The following is a 23,672-nucleotide window of genomic DNA, read 5'->3' on the forward strand; positions in this document are numbered from 1 at the left end:
CCTTTCACCACTAATTCCATTTTGACATTGACAAAAATATCATATGGGTCTATATCAAACATATATAAACTCGGAGATTTCTTATATTTATTTTTTTGAATAAATATAATTTACAGTTTTGACTTATTCTAGAGCGATAGCAGTCTGCTAGTTGTTTGAATGGGATTCTCTAGTATGGGCAAGAGTTCCTTATGTTTTGGTAATCCATCAGTCATACTACATCAGATGAGAATGAAGGTATTACTGTACTTAGGTAGTTATTTATTCTCTTTACCTGCAATAGTGGTTATGCTAACATAGGAAAACATTCTCTAACAGGCCCAACTGTCAAAGAAGGAGATTCTTTAACTTATTTAAGTCATAACAAGATGTCAAGAAGTCACAACAAGAAAGCTGAAGAGAGGGAAATCAGATTCTAGCAAGCAACAGGAATAGATTTTCCTTTAATTTAGTCTGATGACTAAAACCATATCATCATGCAGTGCTTCCCTTTGCATTAGAATTTAGCTTGTAGCATTTTTAAAACTATTATTGGCTTCATTCAACTCTGCCTGAAAGATTCCCTGACTCCATTCCTTCAACTTCTATATTTAATTTTCCTGCCTGTCCAATTACTCCAGTACAGACTTCTGTGAAACAGAGTTTCTGAATAAGTTGTCTAGAAACTTTGCTGTTTCAGTCAGCTTATGAGAAAACTCAGTCTTGCAAAGACATGTCTGAAATAACTTTCTGGTGCTGTAGGTATTATAGGTGTCAATTAATTTTTAATTTAATTTTTAAACATGTTGTTTCTCCCTTGTCTGTGCCTCTTAATTCTCTTTCAATCTCTCATTGACTTTAATATTCAATATTTCAATTTCTTAATAATGTCTGTATTAATCATTGTGAAGTTATTTTGCATACTAAATTACACTGTAAATTAGGTAATGGCCCCTCTCCCCCAGTTTTTCTCCTTTACTACTTCAAAGTTAATAACTGAGGATTTCTCTGTGTAGTATGCATTTGTGGTATGCATGTGTACATATGCACAAAATTAAATATAGCAGTAAAATAATAGTGTATGCATATTGATTTTAATAGGCAAAGTGTAATGTAGGAAAATAATCAGCTGTAAAAACTTACTTTAAGGATGTTGTTTGTCTCTTTTGAATACAAATGTAGATTATCTTTCAACCTCTCATCATTCTCAGTAGTGGAAATAATATCCTGTAATTATTACATTATTTGAGAAAGAAAGGGGTGGGTATCTGGATAATCTAATGTATGCCATCACAAGAGACAGGACTTCAGCATGCAGAACTAATCTCTAGAAGCTGTTTATCAAATTTTGATGTGAAGGCTGTGATTCTGAGTCTGATTTTCTTGAACTCATCTTTCATTCTCTATTGAAAGTTTTACTATCACTAATTCTCATCAACTGGGAGGACTGTTTGTCAAAATTGGTCTAAATTCTTTTCTGGCATTAACACAGCAGAAAGCAGTAGGATTCTGACAGAAGGCACTTAGCTCCATATTACTTCTCTGATCACTTCATTCCAGCAAGAAGGAATATTATTTATTTTTCTATTTTAGCATTATGCTATTTTGCAGAAATAGCTAATCAGCATTTAGAAAATATAGGAGAAATTTATCTTACCTAATATTACTTAATTCAAAGTCTGACACTATGTATATAATCTAAACTAAACATAGACTCCCTATGTTGTTAGCAGAGAGAAAGTGCAGCTCCACAAGTAAATTTATCCCATATAATATTAGTCCCACATCTACTTCAGTCACTTGTTTACGAAGTGCCTTCCAATGTCTGCTGACCCTTTTAAACTAGCTTACTAATTTTGACAAGACTTTTAATTTTCACATCAAAATTCACAGAAATATTCTTTCAAGTTTCATCTTGCATTTCTAGGAAAGTCAATATATAAAATGAAAAAATGAAAATCTTTTGCCTCCACATGAAAGTGTTTAATGTTTCTTTAAATTAGACAGAAATAACTTGGATTCATTGGTAGCAAATTTGTCCTTTATCTTGGATTTTTTTTTTTTTTATTTTTTTTTTTTTTTTACTGAAGTAGAAGATAAAAGATTTTGTGCTTCGCCTGTTGGGAAAAGCACAGGAGAAAAGGACAGTGTTTCCTACCGTTTGCTTTTCACTGGTGCAGGTCACTCTTCATATTCAAAGCCCAATGTGAAAGAGCAATCATTACCATTCTTTTCTCTCTCTAGCCCTCCTACTAGCCTCCCAGTTGTAGTTATATTTAGCAAAATATCCCAGTAACTGATCTTTTCTTGCATGATTACTGATTATTCAGAAATCATGAGTTTCAGTGATGTATTTACTGATATCCAAGAAATCAACAGAGTTTTTTTTTTCACCCAAATATTACGTAGTAGAGGATGTCTTTAAAAATAGTCTATTTTTGGTCTCTGTAGTCAAGTTTCTGCACAATTTATACATAAAGCTCCTACAACAAATAGTAAATGTAAAAGCCTATGACATATCTAAAATTTTCAACAACCTGTTCCCAAATTATGACAATATTTGATCTTTACCATCTTTCCTGATAAAATGTTATGTACAAGAATGTGCTAACCTACATAAATATTTTCCTCAACTTTTATGTTTATTGTCTAGAATTGTCTCAGTCAAAAAGAATTCCTCAAGAAAATGTAAAAAGGGATGAACAACAAAATGAGTTAATCTTCATGTTCAATCAATATCCATTCCTTCTGCTTCAGAACATACACAGTATCAGTGTGGGAGTGTGTAATAGTTTTATCCAAGAAGAAATTCAATTACAGTTCTGATGATACTGAAGGAAGTAATAATTCTGTGGGGTTTAAGTATGCATTATCAACACAGTCCAGGCAGTTTAGTTTGGGTTATGTTGTTGTATTATGGTTTCAGGTTTAATAATTTGACCATCTACCAAATTTTACCCCATATTTATTTTAGTATCTCTTATTTGTTCATTCTACATTCGTTAACAGTGTAAGATGAAATAATTGTATTAGTGGAAGTATTTGGTCACTGTCTGAAAGCCTGCACAGATAAAATTTACATTAGTGAATAATTTTATGAAATGGGGAATTGATTAAAATTGCTTTTTGTGCACATTATTTGAATATTTGAACAATTTCATGGATTAGGTTCATGTTTACTGCAAATGTTATATTGTATTTAGTGTGCTCTTGTTGTGCTTGATTTTCCATTTCTTTGTCCTTTTGCTTGATTGATTTCTCTAGTATTGATTTCTTTAGCTTCTTTTTCAAACTAAGACACAAAATTCCAAGGCAAGACTTACTGTTTCCATATGAAAGATGTCCCTAAGTTAGACTTTCAAAATTGTCTGATTTTTTGGGGTGGAACAGATCTTGACCTATTGTTCTGTAAGAGTACTACTGCTGTATGGCAGGTAATAATGGCAAAGGTGAATTTGACATGAATCATCTAGAGCAGGGGGGAAAAATGTATTCCTTCAGACATTAACTTTAGAAGATCAGAAAAATCTCTGTGTCCAAAAGTGTAAATTCAGCATATTCACCGATCAGTAACTGTCATTTATTCAGCATAAAGTGTATTTCCTACATTTTGCATGTCACCAAAACTTTATAAAAATTAAGAAATTACATAGATAATGTTGTTTATCCTTGCAGCGCTCTCTGGAATATTCACCCAGTAAAAAATCGAGGGAGAAATACTGATAGAAAAAGCATATCTTATAACAATATTTCTTAAGTTAAAATTGCAAGATGAGGTTTGGAGATAAAAGTTTGCATCTTTTATTAAGCCAGCTGGATAACTGGAAAAGTTAGACAAACTTTCAGACACACAAGTCCTTCGTGTCTGATACAGAAGCATCAGACTTCAAAGCTAAATCCAAGTTGAAAGCAATTGCTTAGAGTTTAATTATAGAGCATTTTTCATAAAACAGTTGCTGCAGTTCTTACTTCTCAGTACTGAACCTCACAACTCCTTCACAAGATGAACCTTGAGACTAGGATACAAAAAGCATTGGCTTTAGAAGTATCAGTTTTAGGCATATTATAATTTCCTTGCACGTGTTCATCTTTCCATGTTTCTCAGGTTATAAACTGTCTATCCCACTTTTTTCCCTTATGACTTTCCTATCTTATAAATTCATCGTCCTCTCTTACTTATCACTTCTACTCCACCCAAGAAAACTATGTCTTATATGCTCTAATATTTAATTAAACTGAGCAATCTTCCCAACCTTTATTTTTCTTTCAGGTCATCTGTACCGGGCAACCAGAAGAGCCCTTGACTCATTTTTATCTTGTGAAAAATATATTGATGCCTATGGCTCTGTCTTATTAACATAGATCCTCATAGCTGGAGCTTCACTGCTATTAGAATATTCCAAACTACCCAGCAAAAATTCATCTTTTCTCCGTTTCACATTGTCCATGGTAATTATTGGACATTTCAGTCTTGATGGAGCTCTGTCACTTTTTAAATATTTTTAATCAGAAGGCTCAGGCAATAGAAGCCAAACTTCTATTTTTTGTGAACTGGGTGTTGAAATTGGACATTGCATGACCCCTGAACACAACCAAAGCCATTTGATTTGTAGTAGGCCTAAAGTTTTGTGATTTGCAGCTCAGAAAGCTACTAGTAACCGACTATTCGTTTATCATGTGTAATGAATTTGCTGAGATAAAACCATTAAAGGACTTAGAAATAATTTTGTAATTTTCTTTTAGAGATCTGATGCTGGTGAATGAAAGAATTAGCATCTACACCTGAAATTATATTGCAAATTATGTATCATAGTTTTTCAAGTTGTCATATTTCCTTTTTTTTTTCAGTATTAGGCTCAGTAAAGGAGAGGTATTATTGTTTTTCTTTCTACAAGGAAACTAGTAATATGCTGGAAATTTTGCATGTTAATTCGCAGAGGTCTTTTGGTTTACGTAATTACTTACCACATGGCACTTGGTAATTGTATTCCGTAGGAAATGATGGAGTTGATACTCTCCTTGATCTTCATTTAGAAGATAGAGACAATATTTGTGGCATCCATAGGCTTATTAGATATTTTGGTGAGAATGAGGGCTATTTAACTGTGATGTGTTGCAAATTGCCAATGAAAAAAAAAAAAAAAAAGAGATATTCATCTCCAATACCTTTAACTCCAAAGTAGACTACTGGGATTGAAATAATTTTCCTTGTCTCATCCTCTGTCTATGTAGGCAGAATTAAAAAAAAAAAAAAAAAAAAGACAATACCATTTGTATATAGATGAAAATCGTATGGAAATAAATCTTTGTAATTATGTTATGGTTCTTTGTGTCAGGCTTAGATTCATGACATTCTTTGCTCCTTCATGATGTACTTATAATTAAATTATGTATCAGTTTTTTGGTTAATATTCTGTGTTGAAATTAGTCTAAGATGCATGGTACTGTTTCTTCAGAAAATGCTGTAGTTCATCTTTTAAACATGAGCTTACCATCATTCAAAGATAATGTTTGATAAAATTTGAAATTACTTCTGGAACGGAACTTTATATTTTACTGGATTTTGTTTGTTTGTTGTTCTAAACTATGTCCTGTACAACCAAACAAGTAAGTTTTACAGATAGAATTTCTCATGTAGGTATGTAAACAAGAACTTGAGCAAAAAAAATTACAGTTGCTAATGTTTAAGTAGATTATTGGACTAAAAGTAGGTGGAATATGTAAAATCATTCTTATTATGTCTGTATTTTTGTAAAAAAAAAAAAAAAAAAAAAAAAAAAAGTCTATCCCATCTTGAATTTAGGGATATTCAAATCGTATTTAATCATTAATATGCATACAAAAGCATTGAAATGTTGTAAGTGTGCTTGGTTCATATTTGCTGTGTGTTGAAAAAGAGAAATGATGGCAGCACAGTCTCTTAGGAAAAAAAAAAAAAAAAAAAAAGATGTAATACTGTCCTGATATGAGACTTATCAGATTGCAGTTTTCCATTGCAGGACTTTTCCTTGACAGTAGTTGTTTCTGGAGTAACAGAGTCTTTCAGTGAATGCTGACACCTCAAATGAAAATAATTGCAGTAATGCAAAATATAATTGCTCATTCAGAAAATAGCCTTCTAACAGTGTCACAAAATATGAACTCTGCTGAAACTGACAAGCTTTTTTCTCTTGGTGTTAGTTCATCTCCTGAAATATGGTACTTGCAGAAAATGTTCTGGAAAAGCCAGCAGTTAACTTGAAAGCTAAATATTATTTGAGGGGATTCTAGCGTACATTTAAAGTACAGATTGAAGCTGTTACCAAAGATTCTTAAATAATTTTTTCTGCTTTGGATGCACTTTTATATCGGGCCAAGTGAATCTTCATGTCCTTGCTCAGGTTTTATCTTTTCTATAGAAAGTAAAGGTTATGTTGGCATTAAGAGATACTTTGCCACTTTTGCCGAATTTTGTAATTTGTATTCAACTTTTTTCAACTCCCTAATATCTCTCAATTTTAAAGCAGTATTCATCATGACAGTAACCTCGATGATCTTGTCTCTTCCAACCTAGGAATTCTGTGATTCTAAGTTAAAGTTTCTGAGAACATTAAATTTCTACTTATATTGAACAAGTGTAAAGACACTTGTAGATTAGACTGGAATAGCAAATCTGACCATTTTTTTCTCTCCTGCTTTAATCCTACATGGTTGTCAGCTTCTTGTCTTTACACTGGCTCCAAGGCCAGAATTACTTGCAGCAGTACATTGCTAGTAAAGAGAAAGCAGAAATTATGTTTAAGAGACGTGTTTGCATGATGGTGCCCCCATGCTTATTCCTGGTATTCCAGTTTGCATGTTGTTCCTTAGGGTTTAAGTTATCTGGCCTATGGTTAGCTTTGTCACAAGACAAAGTAATGCCATTATAATACTAAAGTTTACATTATAGCTTTGTGTTAAAATAATACTTATCGAGTATCATGAGTTATAATTTCAAAAGTTCACAACCTGACTGTGAAAGGGAGTCAAACTAATTTGGAATAATTGCTAGCCATGATCAGATCTTAACTGCATGAAGATTTCTAAAATACAGTTAGATAAACACTTTGTGCAATTCAAAGTAGGAAATTCTGCATAGCATTAGTCTAATAGTTGCACTTTATGAAACATTGAGCAACTCAGGGACTTAGACATATTTGCAGTTATAACTTCAGTATTAAGTGCAGTCCTTAACATTAGTGAAAAGTAATTATAATAACAATTATGGGCTCTATTCCATGTAAGTGTGAGTGTGCATCTGTGTGTATGCTGTCTTAGAGATAATTATTAAATCTTCATGAAAAATTACAGTAAAGAGTTGAACTAATGCATGTTCTAGTTTGGTTGTAGAAATGTAGCCTGAAGGAACATTTATTACTTTGTCTTTAAAGTAATGTGCTTTGAAATAGTTTATTATGCACCAGAATTTATCTGTTTTTCTTTGAAAATTAACATTCTTTTTCAAATTATGCAATTAAAATATTTTAAATGTATTAATTTTAAGCACAAAATGGTTTTTGTCATTTCCAAAACCATGTTTCAGTGTTGTAATTAAAATGGAAAATGGTGATAGTTAAAACATAGTTGACTATAAAGATGATTTATATTCATATGATATATTAATATTTTGCATGTTGCTTTCATTTTTTATACCAAGCAAGTTTTATATGGATATTTCTATTAAATTTAATTCAGCAGAAAGACTATATTTCATTGTTTGTATGTTGATACAAAGACATGGGAGTTAGTTATGCTCCTCACTTTATGGTGAATGCAGGTGTGTGCACACTAGACTGAAATTACACTTGAAGCTGATCATCCATGAAACCATAAAGCCCCAACCTAAAAAGAACAGTTGGCTCTGAAAATGTTGTAATTTACTTCTATTTTATTTGCAGATTGCCTTCTCACAGCACAATACTATCATGGATCTGGTGCAGTTCTTTGTCACCTTCTTCAGGTAAATTGCTTTTTCTCTTTTCTGACTGAAATCATGCTGATTCTATTCCATCAAAAAAGTACATTGCCCAGCTCCTTAATCTTAAGAAATGTCTGAAAGGAAGTCTTTAAACTCTGTTCAGTAATTTGCACTGTAGAGGATAGAGGCTGTTGCCCTGCGAGTAAAGGCAGCTGTTGGCATCTTTCATATATCAGTGGTACAGTCTTCACACTTATGCATCTGACTGATCTTTATGCAGTATTTCTTATTACACTGATTAAGAGAAGCCAGCTTTACTGAAGTAATTTTTATGATTTACTTAAGTATTTTGTGTTCATGTATTTTTTTAAAGTGTTTTACCAAATTAGTAGAAATGCTCATTCTATTCAATGTCTTATTATTTTTTAATAAAGGCCCCTAAATCACTCACTTTCATGGGTCAGAGGTGAATTGTGAAAGGCAGTAAATGATGGAGGAGATTTAACTGTGGCAGCAGTGCAGGAATTGGTTTCCTCTGCAAATGGACAACTATTCTAGGATCTCAACAAAACTCCATTGAAAGACTTCTTAAAAGTTCAGCTGTCTTATAAAATGTCACAGACTTTAATATACATGGATTAGTTACAGTGCTTTGAAATCTTGCTATGAATATATTCCTCAATAGCCATGAAGCGTATGTAAAATGCAAACACTGACAGACAACTGTGTTCATCAGACTTTGTGTATTTTGAGAAATGCCATGCATTTATTTCATAAGTTCACAGTACAACTTTTCCCTCTGCTCTAATCACCATGCTTTGAGGAACGTTTTTTGAGGAATCAGACACAAAATGCTGCGAACAGGCCAACTTTCATGAATTGATGTCACCTATAAAGGGGCAGAAATGAACAGGCCCTGAAGTATTCTGCATCCAATATGTGGGCTAATGAGCACTTAAGTGGCTGATGCAAAACCTCCCATTTCTCCTTTTTCACCACAAACAGAGCAGTAACATGCTGGTTGCCTAATGGTCAGTCTAGAAGTGTTTTGTTTTGTTTCTGGGAAACAAAGATCCAAAGCAACATCCAAAAAAAAAAAAAATAATGGTGCTCATGTGAACTTTAAGACAAACTCCTATTGAAGAAAGCAAAATCTGTCCAAGTGTGATAGAACAGTTCTGTGACAAATAGCAGAGGCAGATGACTAAGAGCAGTTTATTTCTTCTCTGTGTCATAATGCTGGCTTAGAAATGGTAAACTATAGGCTGTGTGATGGTAATGTCTTCTGTATAGATATATTGCGGTAGTTTTCCTGGTATGATGGTCTATCTGATATGTTTTATTCTGAGCAAGTGCAAACTCACCAGGCTCCTGATGAAAGATCTTGCATTGCCTATGCTATACGCTAAGGAAACAAAGGCCCATCCAATACCCGTTACTGAAAGAAGGGGTGTCCTCGTTGGCAGCTGTGGTACCACGGCCTTTGATGCAGCCCCAGTGTAATTAAAAAGGCTTTAGGCTAGCATTAATTTCAAGAACATGGGCTTGCAGCCATCTGCAGCATAGCATTAATATCCAGTTGCAGAAATTCTTAGTTTTTTTTTTTTTTTTTAAAAAAAAAAAAAGAAACGGGAGATCCTATTGGTAGTGCATTGCAGCAATACCAGCAAGGACCAAAAAAGTTTGCAATTAATGGCAAGACACCTTCCGAATACTCACATATGTCAAGCTAAGGTTTGATTCTTGGGCTTGATGGTTACGATAAGAAATGGAATGTCTATCAAAATATATTTTAACATCTTGATATAATGTTGCATGATACCCCTTGATGTTGAAACATCATTTAGAAACATCTTTAGGCTTTCTTGTGACATTTAGAGTTTCACAAAACTGAATATCACTTGGCAGCCTGTTTAACCAGGAGTGTCATTCAAAAGTATAAGCAAACTGGTTTAGTAGCAAAAAGTGTGCTTTTAAGAATGGTACTCTGCTTTTAAGAGCTTTTCTTGAATGACTTTGGGCTAAGTTCTGTATTATGGTATAAACAAAATCATTTGTATGTGTATGTAGGAAAAAAAATCAGGCTGACTGGTCTGGACAGGCAGCAGCCTCATGATTAGAGTATTCATCTAAGAGAAGGGAGACTGATTTGTGTGCTCTTCTGCCTTATTTTTATCGCTGGATCAGTGCTGTTGCTCCTGGCTTATAAAAAAGAGAATTACTGGGGAAAAGGCTTTCTTTGGCTTCATTTCCGTGTGATTAGGTGTGGCTTTAGGTGTCTTCAGATACAGCCACAAAGCCTGGGATGCAGGGGAGTGTTCTGGTGCTTGTAGATGTAGGCAGGATATCTATGTGCTTAGGAAATCTCATTCTGTGTTTATCAGAAAAAAAGTAGAAACAAAAAGAAAAGCACATAGTAGAGTCACAATATACAAAGCAGATTTTGGAAGGTAAGGGAAGGAGGTTGAGTTAGTCTGAATGAACTAAAGGCATACCGGCATAAAATAAGTTAATTGCACTGCAGTCCCAGTCAATTAACTCTGCTTAGAAAATTAGCCTGAGCCGACAGCTTGGCTAACTGGCTGTCTCCAATACAAAAGCTTGTACTGTGTTTTTTTGTTGGTGTTTTATTTGTTTGTCTCTTTGTTTGTGTGTGTGTTGAGCACAGAGCTATAGGTGTTAGATCGCCATTTGTATACTTACCATGGAATTATCATGGAATCACACATAACGTCACAGCAGCACTCCCAGGTAGTAACTACTGCACGCATAGCATCCTCACCAACATCTGAGGTAGAAAATGGTCAGTCAGTGTAAATGATCCAAAAAAGGAACTGTCAGGCTGTTTGTCATTGAACTATTAAATGCAGTATGTATTTGCAATTGTAGTAGATCTACAGAAAATAATTCCTGTGTTCTTTACAAAGAACCAGACCCTGAAAAATTTAGAAGGAAAAATTTCTAGTTAAAAATTTCCATTACAACTTTCAGTAGATTATAATTGGATGTTATTTCCATCCAGGATCACTAGTCTTAACAATCTGCAGAATATTTCTAATAGGAAAATGTAGCAATAACTATTTTTTTTCCACTCTAGTGGATAGAGTTAGTTATACCCAAGGAAACTATTAATATGACCTCTCCAAAGTGGTTTCAAGTAGTCAAGGTTTCATCTGAAAATTTTGCTTCAATAGGTTGCAACCCAGTCAAACTTTTTGAGGTGTTTTTTTTTTTTTTCATTTTTTCTTCCTTTTTTTAAAACAAACAAACAAACAAAACAAAACAAAACCACATATATATATGAGCTGGATAGGAATGTAGCGTGTTAAAACACTGGCAAATTACATTGGTAATAGTTTACATCATGTTTGCCAGGATTATTGAAAGAGCAAACAATTGTGTATAAACACAGGTTTAATGTGCTTACTGTCAAAACATGTTTCAACCAGCCTTGAAAAATGCGTCTAGGACCTTCTCCCATCTAGTATTACATTTTCCACCCTTCTGAGCACAGGCTATAACCCTTCCCACCCTGGCTGCCCAGCCAAACCAGGAAATAGGTTTGTTTGACAGTCACTGATCATTCATATGTAAAGCTTAAAACTGTTCCTTTATGGTGTGAGTGTTCCAGAGTAAAAGATGAAGTATGCATTTTACTGCTTCATTCAGAAACATGAGAATAAAAAGCTTCCCTAGAATTTTCAAGATGTATCAACAATTTAAAAAGTATTATTCTGTAAGGAATTAGTTTTAGACTAAACATAAGAAAACAAAAAAGCTATGGTTAGATCTGTAACTAATGTACAATCTACTATTTTATAGCTTAGAACAAGAAAATGATAGAAATTCAAGTTCTCTTGTAGAAATAAGCAGAATATTATGGGAACTGTAGTGCCCTGGGCCATGATATTTGGTGGCGTGGTGGTGGGGGGGAGGGGGCATACTATTTAATGTCTTATTTTTTATACTGGATTGTTTTGTTGTACCTACTGGTGTAGTGGTGTAGTGACCTTTTCTTGGAAATCAGAAATGCAGTCAGATATCTAAAGGTAGTAACAGATTCTCTTCAAGTCTTATTGAGACTGTGGCATCTGTTTTGTGTTTGTCACTTTTTTTTTTAATTTTTTTTAGGTTATGCCTTGAAGACTTCTAGCTGCCATACCGGTTGAGAAGTGTGTAGCTTTTTTTTTCTACCTGCTTTGAAGCAGTAAAGATCTCATTAGAAAAATTTCACAGGCAGCAAATTTGAATGATCTTTCTTGTTCTTCAAACTAAAGAAATTCAGTCCTCACTATTACAGACAGTTTATTCTGATGTTGCCCTCACCAGTAAACATGCAATAAGCTAAAGCCTGACTTTTTTCTTTATAAGCTATAATTTAAGGAGTTTTCAGTGTCAGCAAATCTTACATGAAAATATTGTTTTAGTTAAGGAACATTTTAGTCATTTTCCAGTAGTATATTGAGTGTCTTTAATTTCTGAAAACATATTTTTTCTTTAGATCATATTTTATTGTGTATAAAATTTTCAATGATCAATATTTATTAATTTTATTTTATATTATTTTTCTCAGTAAATCCTGAAATGAGAGCTAACATACTCCTGAATTCTAAAGCTGCTTCTGAATAAAAGTATGGTTAAGAATTAATAACAGTACTTATGCATTTCTTGGAAACTTTTTTCTTTTTTTGTATCAAGAATCTGAAGCACAACTTCTAAGTTCGAAGTACAAAATGCATTTTTTTCTCATAATCCTGTGAGCAAGAATTTGAAACAGATAACAAAATTTAGCTATATGTATTGTTGTGATAGGCAATGAAACACAACTGCTACAGTCATACTATTTTTGTAAGGTGTGTTTCAAATGCAAAATGCCAGCCATTAACTTAGCAGGCTTTTCTCTGAGCATAGATCTCTATGCTCTCAGAATGATTCCTTCCTTTGTCTGTGGTTCAGCTTTTCAGGTGGAGCTGCCAGCTGGTGGATTTTATCACTGGCTGGAATGGTATGCTTTCATTGTACTCATTTGTAATGAGTGGAGTGATATTAGGAAATATGGAAGCAAATTTTTCTTGCTTGCTATTAAGACATTCTATGAAAGAATGGCCACTTAGGATCATGGGGTACACTCTTCTTCACAAACCTTTCTGTGTGCTACAAGTGAGGAAAAACAATGTTCAAAATACGGCCTGTGTTTATTGCAGGAGGAAGGAATGGGCATTTAGATTATGACAAGGACTAGTATGAGTTACAAGAGGAGATACTGAAGAAACAGATTTATCACCCCCATCTGTATGACTGTGGGTGCCAAGAACTCAAAGCAGTCCCTTCAGTTAGGTTTCATGCAATGAGAGTGGATGGCTGCACTACAGCTGGTTGTGTCAGATCTCCTGAGAGCTTCAGTACCTGAATGGGGCATTCTTGGTGTAAATTTGCAACAGGTGAAAACCTTCTCTTTACGAGCATCCTTTGGTTAATCTGTGCAGTTTTGTGTTTTGGTTTGGTTTTGTTAAAAGCAAGGATGATAAATTAATGCTGGATTTTAGCATGCTTTGTTCCAGAGATTGCAATAAAATGGACAAAGTGCAGTCTGTATGGATCAGATCACGTCTACGATGGCTAGATTCTCAGGAAATGCAGAAATCTTTTAAATCAAAATTGAAATATCTTCTGGTAACATGCAAATCAAGTTATCATAGCAAAAATGGATTTTACATTTAGGGCTAGAATAAAATTGATTTTTACTTAGTCATGCATTAAACAATTTTCACCTGACTTCGAAGTAAAGAGTTGTTTGACTCCCACTGGGACAAGCACGTCTATGCTGCAGTGGGCAATTTCAGTTTTTGTTATTGTTGAAAATACTTGTTTTTGAACTGTAAAATGTAACTTTAAGTCTTCTGTACTACAAATCACCAGGAAGCTTTTTCATCACAAAGTTATTTGATATATTTATATTTCCTGAGAAGGCAGCCACTTGTTATTAGCCAGCAGGCAAAGGAGATTCCTCAGTACCACTGGACTGGTGGCTCTTCTAAACAACAGATGAGTCACTTAATTCCCTGGTGAATAGAACTGTTTTCCATTATTTTATTCTTGTTTTTCTTCTTTCTTTGTTCATCCTTTTGAGTCATTTGGAAGTGCATTTGAGTGCACTAGAGCCTGAAATATTTTGATTTCAACAAACTGTGTTCCTCAAAGTACAAAATATTTGCTCAGCTTGAAATCTGGAGGTGGTCTATGAACTTGCTTGATGTATAGCAGATTTGATCTTTTCCTTCCTTCAAATACTTGCATTTAAAATTTTCCATTTCTGACTTCACCTATGTGTCAAATACAGTATGGGAGAGCTGTTCAATGTGCCTGGTGAAGTATTTAATCCTAAGTTTTGCCCAGTTCATAATATCTAGAAATAATTTCTGTTGTTGCTTAGCCACAGATGGAAGTTGCATAATCAAGAATAGATTTGAAATTCTACCTCGTGTGGGTTGTATTTTTTCCTGTGGCTGCATGAGAGAGTAAGTGATGATCACAGCTGAATTAAGTTTGATGAAGGATATAAAAGAATCATTATGTACAATGTAGCAGTTATACATAGATGTACAAAATTATTAGATGGGATGTTTCATATATAATGCTCCATATCCCATAAGATATATTCATTTTTTTCCCCAGCAATGTGATGCTTGAATGTAGTTGCAAAACCATATCAGCATGCAAATAATCTTTGAGTGACAGTAACAGGATTTGAAAGATTTATTTTTTTGCTAAAAAAAAAAAAAAAAAAGAAAATGTACTCCAAAGAGCATTTTGTCATTTCTTTTGCAAAATCTCATCAGAATTGAAGCAGCCATTATGTAGTTGTGTTCACACCAGAGGTCTCTGAAGGTGGCATCTGTAAGATATTTCCCAATATTTCTGCAGAAAGTATCAATGTTTTTTTAATTATTTTATTTTTTGAAGATTCAGTTCTATGCAGGCTCTCTTACTCTGAGGCAGTTCTGTAAAGTTTTCCTTTCAGTTATGTTATGTTATGTTATGTTATGTTATGTTATGTTATTTATTAAAAAAAAAATCCCTACATTTTATACTGTATTTTGTCAAATCTAGTTAGTCAGTTGTTTTCTCAGACTAAAGCAATGTTGGAACTCACAGCTATTTGTATTTAGAGTGCTTAATCCTAGTCACTTTTATGAAACTCCATCCACTGCACTTTAACCAAGGAATTAGAACAGGTTTTCATCTCTGATAAATGGACTTGAAATTTTGCTTTTGTCATTTTAATTCAAAAGAGAAGCAATTCTGTCTTTTTTATGATAGGGTACATGTAATCAGTTGCAAAGTCAACTTCAGTAGTTTGTTTCCAGATGTACATGAAGAAGTGGGGTGAAAGATGTTTAGATGTTGAACTTAGCGATATGGTTTAGTGGGGACTGTTAGCGTTAGGTTAGAGGTTGGACTCGATGATCTTGAGGTCTCTTCCAACCTAGAAATTCTCTGATTCTGTGAAAGCTGATGAAGAAAAATAATTAAAGAAAAAGGGAAGTAAAACGGTGGAGTTTAGGCAATAATGTTGTTGTCCACTACAGCAAATTATAAGGTGCTTTCTCAAGTACTCTGCTGGTCTGTCTTAGCAGATGCAGTTGGTATGGCATGCTGTGAAATGAGTGACATCAAAGAAATGAGCTGTCTGCTTATGGCAGTAAAGAAATATTGAGGGTCCTTGTATTGAGAGTGCTAGACTGAATGTCATAGTGTGTACTTAATAACCATTAAATATTAAAATTTTAAATATAATTATTTTTGAAAGGAGACTTCTGAATTCGAAAGGAATTTATGCAATCAGCTTTGAAATGTAGTAATGAAACAAATACTACAGCAAAACTTCCCTGTACCAAAAAAGCATTTGGTATGGAAAATTTTGGTTTTTATCTAAATGGCTTATTTATTTATTTACGGGGATGTGTTACATTTTGTCAGTAAGATGCAATATTATGGAAATTCTGCTGTGGACTCCAAAAGCTTCCCTAAACCATTAGAAGAACATTAGATTTACATTAAGAAGTAGTTAAATCATCTATATATATGCTATCATCGAAATTTAGTCTGTACGTGTGGCTTAATTATGTTCTGTATAATAATTGTCTTCCTGTGTGCTTTTAATATTTTTTATGATATTTTAGGAAAACACTCTACAGTTTCAAAATGATATTTATTTTCTTACATGTCTTGAGTCTTTTCAGTCAAAATTGTAAATATCACATGCAGGGGCATCAGCATTTTTGTATTTTTTATATAGTACAATTACAGAACAATAATGATGAATCTAGAAATCTAAGCATCCTTATTCTGTCTTCAGGAGAACTTTTAATGAGGCTTTTTATAGGGAGAGTTATGACTTCTTAACACTTACAGCTTCGAATATATACCTTTCCTCTTTGGAAAAGGTATTGAAAATAATGAAGGGAAAAGTCCTTTAACAAAGTAATAAACTTTTTGATCATATTTGAGTCTAGTACCCTAAACAGTGCTGTCATCAAATAGATATGCCTTGGTGGCTCTCTAATTGTATTTTATATTTGTGCAATTTATTATCAAAGTATAAAAGCCAAACTGAAAAAACAGCACAGAGAGAAAAAAGAATGAGGGGAAATCATTATTTAAAAAAAAAAAAAAGCTGTTGAAATAATGTGAATCTTTTGATGTGGCAGGCTGCTGAAATGCGGCTTTTGTTGGCAGTTCTTTTTCCCCAAATTCACTAATATGCCATAATTTTAATGAAGGAGACTTATCTTGATTAACAAAAAATTTTAAATAATTTTTATAAATCAGCAAAATCATTGCAAAAGCTGAAGTGAAAGTGCATCTATTTAGAGCAGAAACAATATATTTAATTTCTAATTCTTTCTAAATGTTTCTGCAGAAAATATTAAATTCTATATATCATAATGTGTCTGGAAATTTCATGGAAATAGTGCTTTTTTTTTTTTTCCTTTATATATATATATAATATATATACATACATGTACAACAACACTTGTTGGGAGAAATATAGAGTAGTTCACCCATGAAGGGCAAAACCATAAGATTATTTGAAATATGAAAGTCTTTTCCATGAGTAAAAGAAACATAATCACACTTTATGGGTGTGATGTTCTATTTATTCTATGGAGATTAATTTCGGTTTATGTTAGATTAAACCTCTTTGATTGTAAATCTTCTTTATTTGCTCCTTCAAAGAGGTGAAAGGAAGAACCGCTGAGAGTTAAAGTTCACATCTAGAGCTTTATTGTGTAATATATTATAGATTCCTTTTAAATGGTTCATTTCTGTTTGATATTGTATTGGCAGAATGAAATTTGGATGTCAGTCTTCCAGAGAGTATCCTGATGTATACTATAAAAATTTTCCTTTTAAAGTTGTATATACAGGCTGTTTGCATAATTGAGCATCCATTCATACTTCTTATTAGTAGCTTCTGGTATGGGTCCTGGTATATTAAATATGAAAAGACAGCTTTGTGTGCATGTGTGTGTGTATAAATCATTCATGCATGTAGTAAAATATACAATATATACATGTGTGCATTTATACATTATATATTGTTAACTATTTAATAATTATTTAATAACCACAGAATATCCTGATTTGGAAAAGACCCAAAAGGGTCATCGAGTCCAACTCCAGCTTGTAGGTTTTAAAATCCTATATTCTTTATAACATTTAGGCATATATACACTATTGGAAGGAAAAAAAGTAAACAAACAAACAAAAAAAAAACCCACTTCATTTTTCATAAATATATTCCCTGTATGGACACATTTCTTTCCTCCTTCCAAAATCCAAGTATTTTGATATTTCATTGCACAGCAAAGACCAATAAAACAAAGACCAATAAACCTGTTCTTTGTTGGGGCAGTTGTCAGGGAATGGTTTCAAACCATTATAGGAGTTTATGTCTGGAAGATGAGGGAATAAGCTGCTTTTCTGCATTCAATATGAATTAATAAGCAATTGAAAGCAGGATGTGGTAGCTGTTCCTACTAATTAACTAATATTTATTATAGTGGTATTTAATTGATGCTGCTTACTTTAACTAAAATATAAGTTCTATAAAAAGCAGTAGATATTGATATTTTAAGCTCCCTGGTGTCAGTTACGCATTCTGTACTTAAATTGCAGGGCTTTATTAATAGCAATATTGAAGTTTTAGTGTATTATTTAATTTTGTTCTTCCTCCTTCTCAACAAAATAATTTTGGTTACATTTTCAGTAGTCTGTTTAAATGCACTTCTCTACAGCTTTTTCACAGAATGCTCTTGACAGTATGTTGCTTCTAAGGCTCATTTCCCTTTCTTTCATGTATTTCTTTTAACTTCTATAGAGCAGTCCAAATGTTTTATGCCACAACAAGATCCAGTGCTTCTAAGGGGACTGGTCTGAGATCCCTGTGGCATAGGGATATGGCTTTAATTTGTCCATCACATTTATTTTATCTCCTCTGTAATGCTACAGATCTCTGCTTCCAAAGCCAGTCTCAAAATAGAAAGGCTGCTCCCATCAAAAATATTTACTATGGCCAATGGGCCACCTAAAGGAAGTGAGCATCTTTTACTTTAGAAGTAAATCCTTATTACTTCCAAAGCAAGTTGCACTCCACATGCAAAGTAGCTGGAGGGTCTCAGCCTGTGCATTTAATCCTTTGGTCATAATTTGTTTTATGCACAGGCATGCATTGTGGTCCTGTGTGTTAGTGTTTGGGTGAACCAGTCCATGAATACCTATACTGTGCTGCCCCACTCGATATAGGTGATTCATCTGGGTTGAAGTATTTGAGCAGAGGCAGTTCATAGATATTTCTTTATTTTTTGTTGTTTATATTGCTGTTTATCTAAGTCATAAAACAACCACATTCTATAACTCCATTCTTCTCCCGTAATACCTACATAATTTTATTTTATATATATATAAAATATATATTCACATATATTTCACAAGATATGCTTTTTTTTTTTTTTTTTTTTTTTTTTTTTTGAGTGGACTCACAATACTCATAAGTGGTCTAGATGGCTGTGGTGCAAACTTCTGGAGCATTTTAAAAAATGATGTCATTGGGATCATTTAAACTTGTCTAATAATAGTAAGTTCATAATTATGTGACAGTAAGCTTGGATCATGCATGTCTTCACTTATTTCTTGGTTGTTGTTTGGCTAGTCACTGAGAATTTCCAGAAAAAGAAAAAAAGAGACACAAACCATATCAGAATCCAGCTGCAGCAGATCAGTATAATCTCATGTTCACACTCAGGTCAGAGTTCAGGAAACACCTAAAAGCTAGTGCTACCTTTGTGGGGTTGGAATAAATTGTTTGATTTAGGATATCAGAAGCTTGAACATATACCCATATGATTAATGGCTGCTCTCAAGAATGGGTTGGGAAATCCCATCTGATGGGCAGACACTGCCAGTAAAAGGAGTTGATTTCTTGAAGGGGATTTACTTTGATTCCTTGTTAAAATACAGCTGCTACAGAGCACATAGGCCAAAAGAAATGATGCTTGGATGAGATAATGCTAAAGGATTTAAAATTCTACACTCACCTGAGTACTGTTGATTCCAAAATCGCACATCAGGTTTGGAGATTAAAGCACTATCTGCCATTATTTTATTTACTCATTTATTATTATTTTTTTAAATTCTCATGTCTGAACATACTTCCTGTATAGGACAAAGTAGTGATGTGGTTACATGATATCTTTAAAACTAGGTTGTGTCTGAGATTATAGTAGTCTTCAAGACAAGTTACAATATTCCTTAGTTTTCCAGGCATCTTTCTTCTTTAGAGATGATTTCCTTAAAAGGACTTAAGTCCTTAAAAGGATTGAAGTCCTTAAAAGGACTGCTCTGATACTAGGTGGGAATCCTCACAGAGGTTTGATGTTTTCTTGGTGTACAGTTGAAATCTGCACTGATGATACTGGATAGGTGGTAGGCTAACAACAAGGAACACTCTATGTAAATGCAGGAATCCAGAATCTTTAAAGCATTCTTTTAGGTTTACTTTTATATTTTATTTTATTTTTTTTAAATACATGTTGAATACTCAAATAAAGAGAAAAGCTTCTACCAGTAAACAACTGAGTTTCTCTACATTCTTATCCCTATTGTATAATTTGTCATCCTTTTTTCACATTAAAATAGCTACATATTATTGTGTTCTATACCTGCAGAGCTGCTCATGGCAGTTACTTTGCTGTGTGAGCTGCAGAAAGGGTACACAGATTTTCAATCACCATATTTAAGAAGTTTTGCATATATTAGAGAACAGTGATTTCATCTGACTCTCCGTATGTGCAGGTCTTCTTTAAACCATAAACTATGATATTAGCATTATGCCCTTGTATTGTTTGTAAACCTTCATTTAAAACTGTGGTCAGTAATTTTATGAACTGCATCACTGTGCAGATGCTATTCCTGGTAATCAACCATGACACAGTGAAACAAATACAATGTGTGTCTCCTTTATCATGCATCCTTACCAGACATATGGCTCTGCCTGGGAGGACCAGATTAGACAAGGCAATATGTGTTTCCTTTTAACTGTTATTCTGTTTTTATAAGGTTGGTAGTTGTGGACACGTAAGAAGAGAATTTTAGGGGCAACTTAATGTGACTTTCATGAGATGCTTCAGGTAAGATTTATTTATGGAAATATATAGGTTTTCAGGATTGCATCCAAAAATAGCATTTTAAGCTCTGTCATCTGGATAAGAATTAACCATGTAATTAGTTTCAAGTGAGCTTGAAAGGTGTTGCTTAACATGTGCGAATTCCACCTGAGAGACAAATAAATAAAAACAAATTTACATTTAAATGAATTTTGGTTATTTTTGAAGTTTTACATACTATCTTAGATCATTTGCGTCATATTCAGACACTTTCACTTCCCAGTTCAGGAAGCAAGAACTGAAGGCTTGTACCCTTTGTATGGCTTTATGATTGGAAGGGTCACAGTTGAATTAAATTTCCTTTGGTTTCTTCTATTTCATGGAGAAACTGCAGAAGAAAAGTTGGTGCTCAGGAGCTATTGCCTTATTAAAACAACAGGGGAGGAAAATTCAAATCACAATGGGGCATAGATCTAGGCTGTAACAGGAAAAAATCCTGCTACATTTAAGTTTGTTCAACAATTAAATGAATGTAGGTGAAGAGGGAATGATTGCTCAGCTATTGGCCGAGCAATTGCAGAAAATGGCATTTGCATGGTACTGCTGGTATTAGTCACTTCTCAAGAGTACCTCTTACAACTAGCAAAGATAAGAGGAGAAATCTCCTAAATCTACTCAAATGGTAATGGTGGCTAATGGTAATATGGTCAGCATATTTCATTGCTTGTGGAAGCCTGACATTTCTTAGACCAGGAAAGAAGGTATACTGCCTGATGTGTCTTGGCTCTGCAGGGTCAAGATTTGTTTTCATGAGCCCATACACTATGCCCTACTGTTGACAGGAAGCTGAATATCTTTCTCCATCACCAGCCAAGGTGACTTTCCCTCCCAGTATGCACATTTTAATTTGGAACTATAACACTTCATTCCCAGAATCATTTAGAATTGTTACTTGTTGAAATACTACTTCTAATAGTGCTTATAAAAACTCTGTGAATTCAGAGGAATATAATTAGTCATTAAAAACATGAAAAAGTTTATACTGCTTTCATACATATCAGACCCCTAATACAATGTTTACACTACTTTGTGCTTCAGATAATCCTGTTGAAATCTTCGGAGCTGCTTTTCATGAATATTAGTTAACACAAGTAAGGATGGCTGAACCTGGCACATCATAATCATAAACACAATGTTCTTGTCAAGTACAATGAGAGAAATCAACTGCTGTGACAATAATTGCTATTCAAATTCATGGTTTTAGAAAAATAATTGTTCAATTATTTTTATTTTAGAATTGTACTTGCTTTATAACATATCAATTAAAATGTGCTCTATTTGCCAATAAAAAGGCAGTAAATAATATTTCAGAAAAACAGCATATGTGATCTCTTAGGAAAATTCTACAATATTAATTTAATAACATAGACTTTGGTGATGCATTTTCCTTGTATTACATTAACAAGTTTTTTTCTTTTTTTTTTTCCTGAATGCTATTAATTTTGGTTCATATTTCAAAATATCATAGTATGAAAGAGAAATATTAATATAGTGCAGGGGACACTGCTAAAATTAATGTTGCACTGTGAAATGTACATTTTTTTGCTCTTGGCACAGATAGTGAGATGGAGGGGCAGGAGGGTTGTAGTGCTGTAAGGATATTTAACTGTTGTCTCATCACAGCAAGGTCTAAGTAACTAAGCAACAGCTGTCTTGATAGTCCAACTCCTGTTTTCAAAAGAATACTTAGAAGTGTTCTTCTATGTGTTCTTTCAAAAGAACACATAGAAGAACTGTAAGTGTACGTATATAGGCACTAAGTGAGACTTCTATACACCTAAAAGAAAATAATTGTTGTGTGCTTATATATCTGTTAATAAGCAGTGTGGACAAATAGGAGCTTACCTGTTGAGTGAAACAGTTGGTGCTGAGGACTACAATTGACACTAAATATGTCTTGTTTTTTTTCACGTTGGACTAGCTTGAGTTTAGATCTGTGGATGTCAAGTCCATTTGTGTCTAGACTGTGAATTACATATCTTCCAGTATAGCCTGGAAGCATCTTGAGCTCCAACACTGTTCTGCAGTCAAAATATAATGCTCCATAGCATGTGGTGACAGTCAGTAAAAAGTTCACTTCTGATCCACACTAAACCATTGTGGTGCTCAAAATAGAATCCCATAGAATTTTTAACTTTAGTAGATTTAACAGTATATTAGATTTAAGATAATGTGTGTGTGTGTGTGTGTTTTAATATTTGCTTTTATCCAATATGGAAATATACACTCAGCTGTTATGCAAATTATGGCTTAAATAAGATTTTTTTTTTTTCACAGATTATTTAATACATTTTTGGACATTTTCATTTCTCTCTTATATATTAAGTAAAAAGAGGATGAGAAAAGAAATAGTGAAGGATGGAACATTTTGTTTTGTTGTTTACTTTCCATTTATAACATTGTTTCTTGAAATATTTATATTTAACTAATGAAATAGTTCCTTTTATATCACTATAAAAGTTAGTAAATTATTTTCCCCTATATTTATTCCAGTGATTTGAGTTTGTTTAAAAATGATCTACAGGTTTCATTTTAATTTGCAGATACCAAGCAGCAACACATCCACTAATACCCTTTATAGTCTGTATTGGTGATTAATCTTATTTTTTTGGTCTACCTCCTAATCACACAGAAAAGTATTTCTCAGTTACAGAAAACACTGCCATCTCAGTCCTCAGCTAGGCCTCTGGACTGGGCTAAATATGTCTAAGTATGATGTCTTACTTTGTACATTTAACTTTTAATATGTATGTTGTTTAAATGGTTGTGCAGGCAGTTATTATTCCTTGTTCTGTCTTCTAATAAGTCTCTCCAGGAAGATACTGTGTAGCCTAGACTGTGCTGCTAGACCTATGTTATCCCATGGCCCCTTTCCTCTGTGTCAAGACATAAACTACTTATCTTCAGGGCTTCCTCTTCAGTTTGTTCATTCTTTAATTGTTTATTGTCTCCTACTTAACACTGAGATAATAACTCCCAATCACCCTGTAAGCCATGGTGATAGACTGCTCATTTTCCAACTTGCATTT

General features: G+C 33.5%; 1 protein-coding gene across 14 annotated transcripts in view; it reads left to right on the forward strand.

Annotated features, from left to right (window-relative positions):
- ATRNL1 (attractin like 1) overlaps nucleotides 1-23,672 on the forward strand; it is a 487,687-nt gene that overhangs the window by 242,963 nt on the left and 221,052 nt on the right. For all 14 annotated transcript variants that reach the window (XM_068688793.1, XM_068688795.1, XM_068688794.1 and 11 more), the window contains exon 25: nucleotides 7,896-7,957. In XM_068688793.1, the coding sequence (XP_068544894.1) occupies nucleotides 7,896-7,957 (62 nt within the window). The remainder of the gene's footprint in view (nucleotides 1-7,895; nucleotides 7,958-23,672) is intronic.

This window comes from Anas acuta, chromosome 7, assembly GCF_963932015.1.
Source record: "Anas acuta chromosome 7, bAnaAcu1.1, whole genome shotgun sequence".
NCBI lineage: Eukaryota > Metazoa > Chordata > Aves > Anseriformes > Anatidae > Anas > Anas acuta.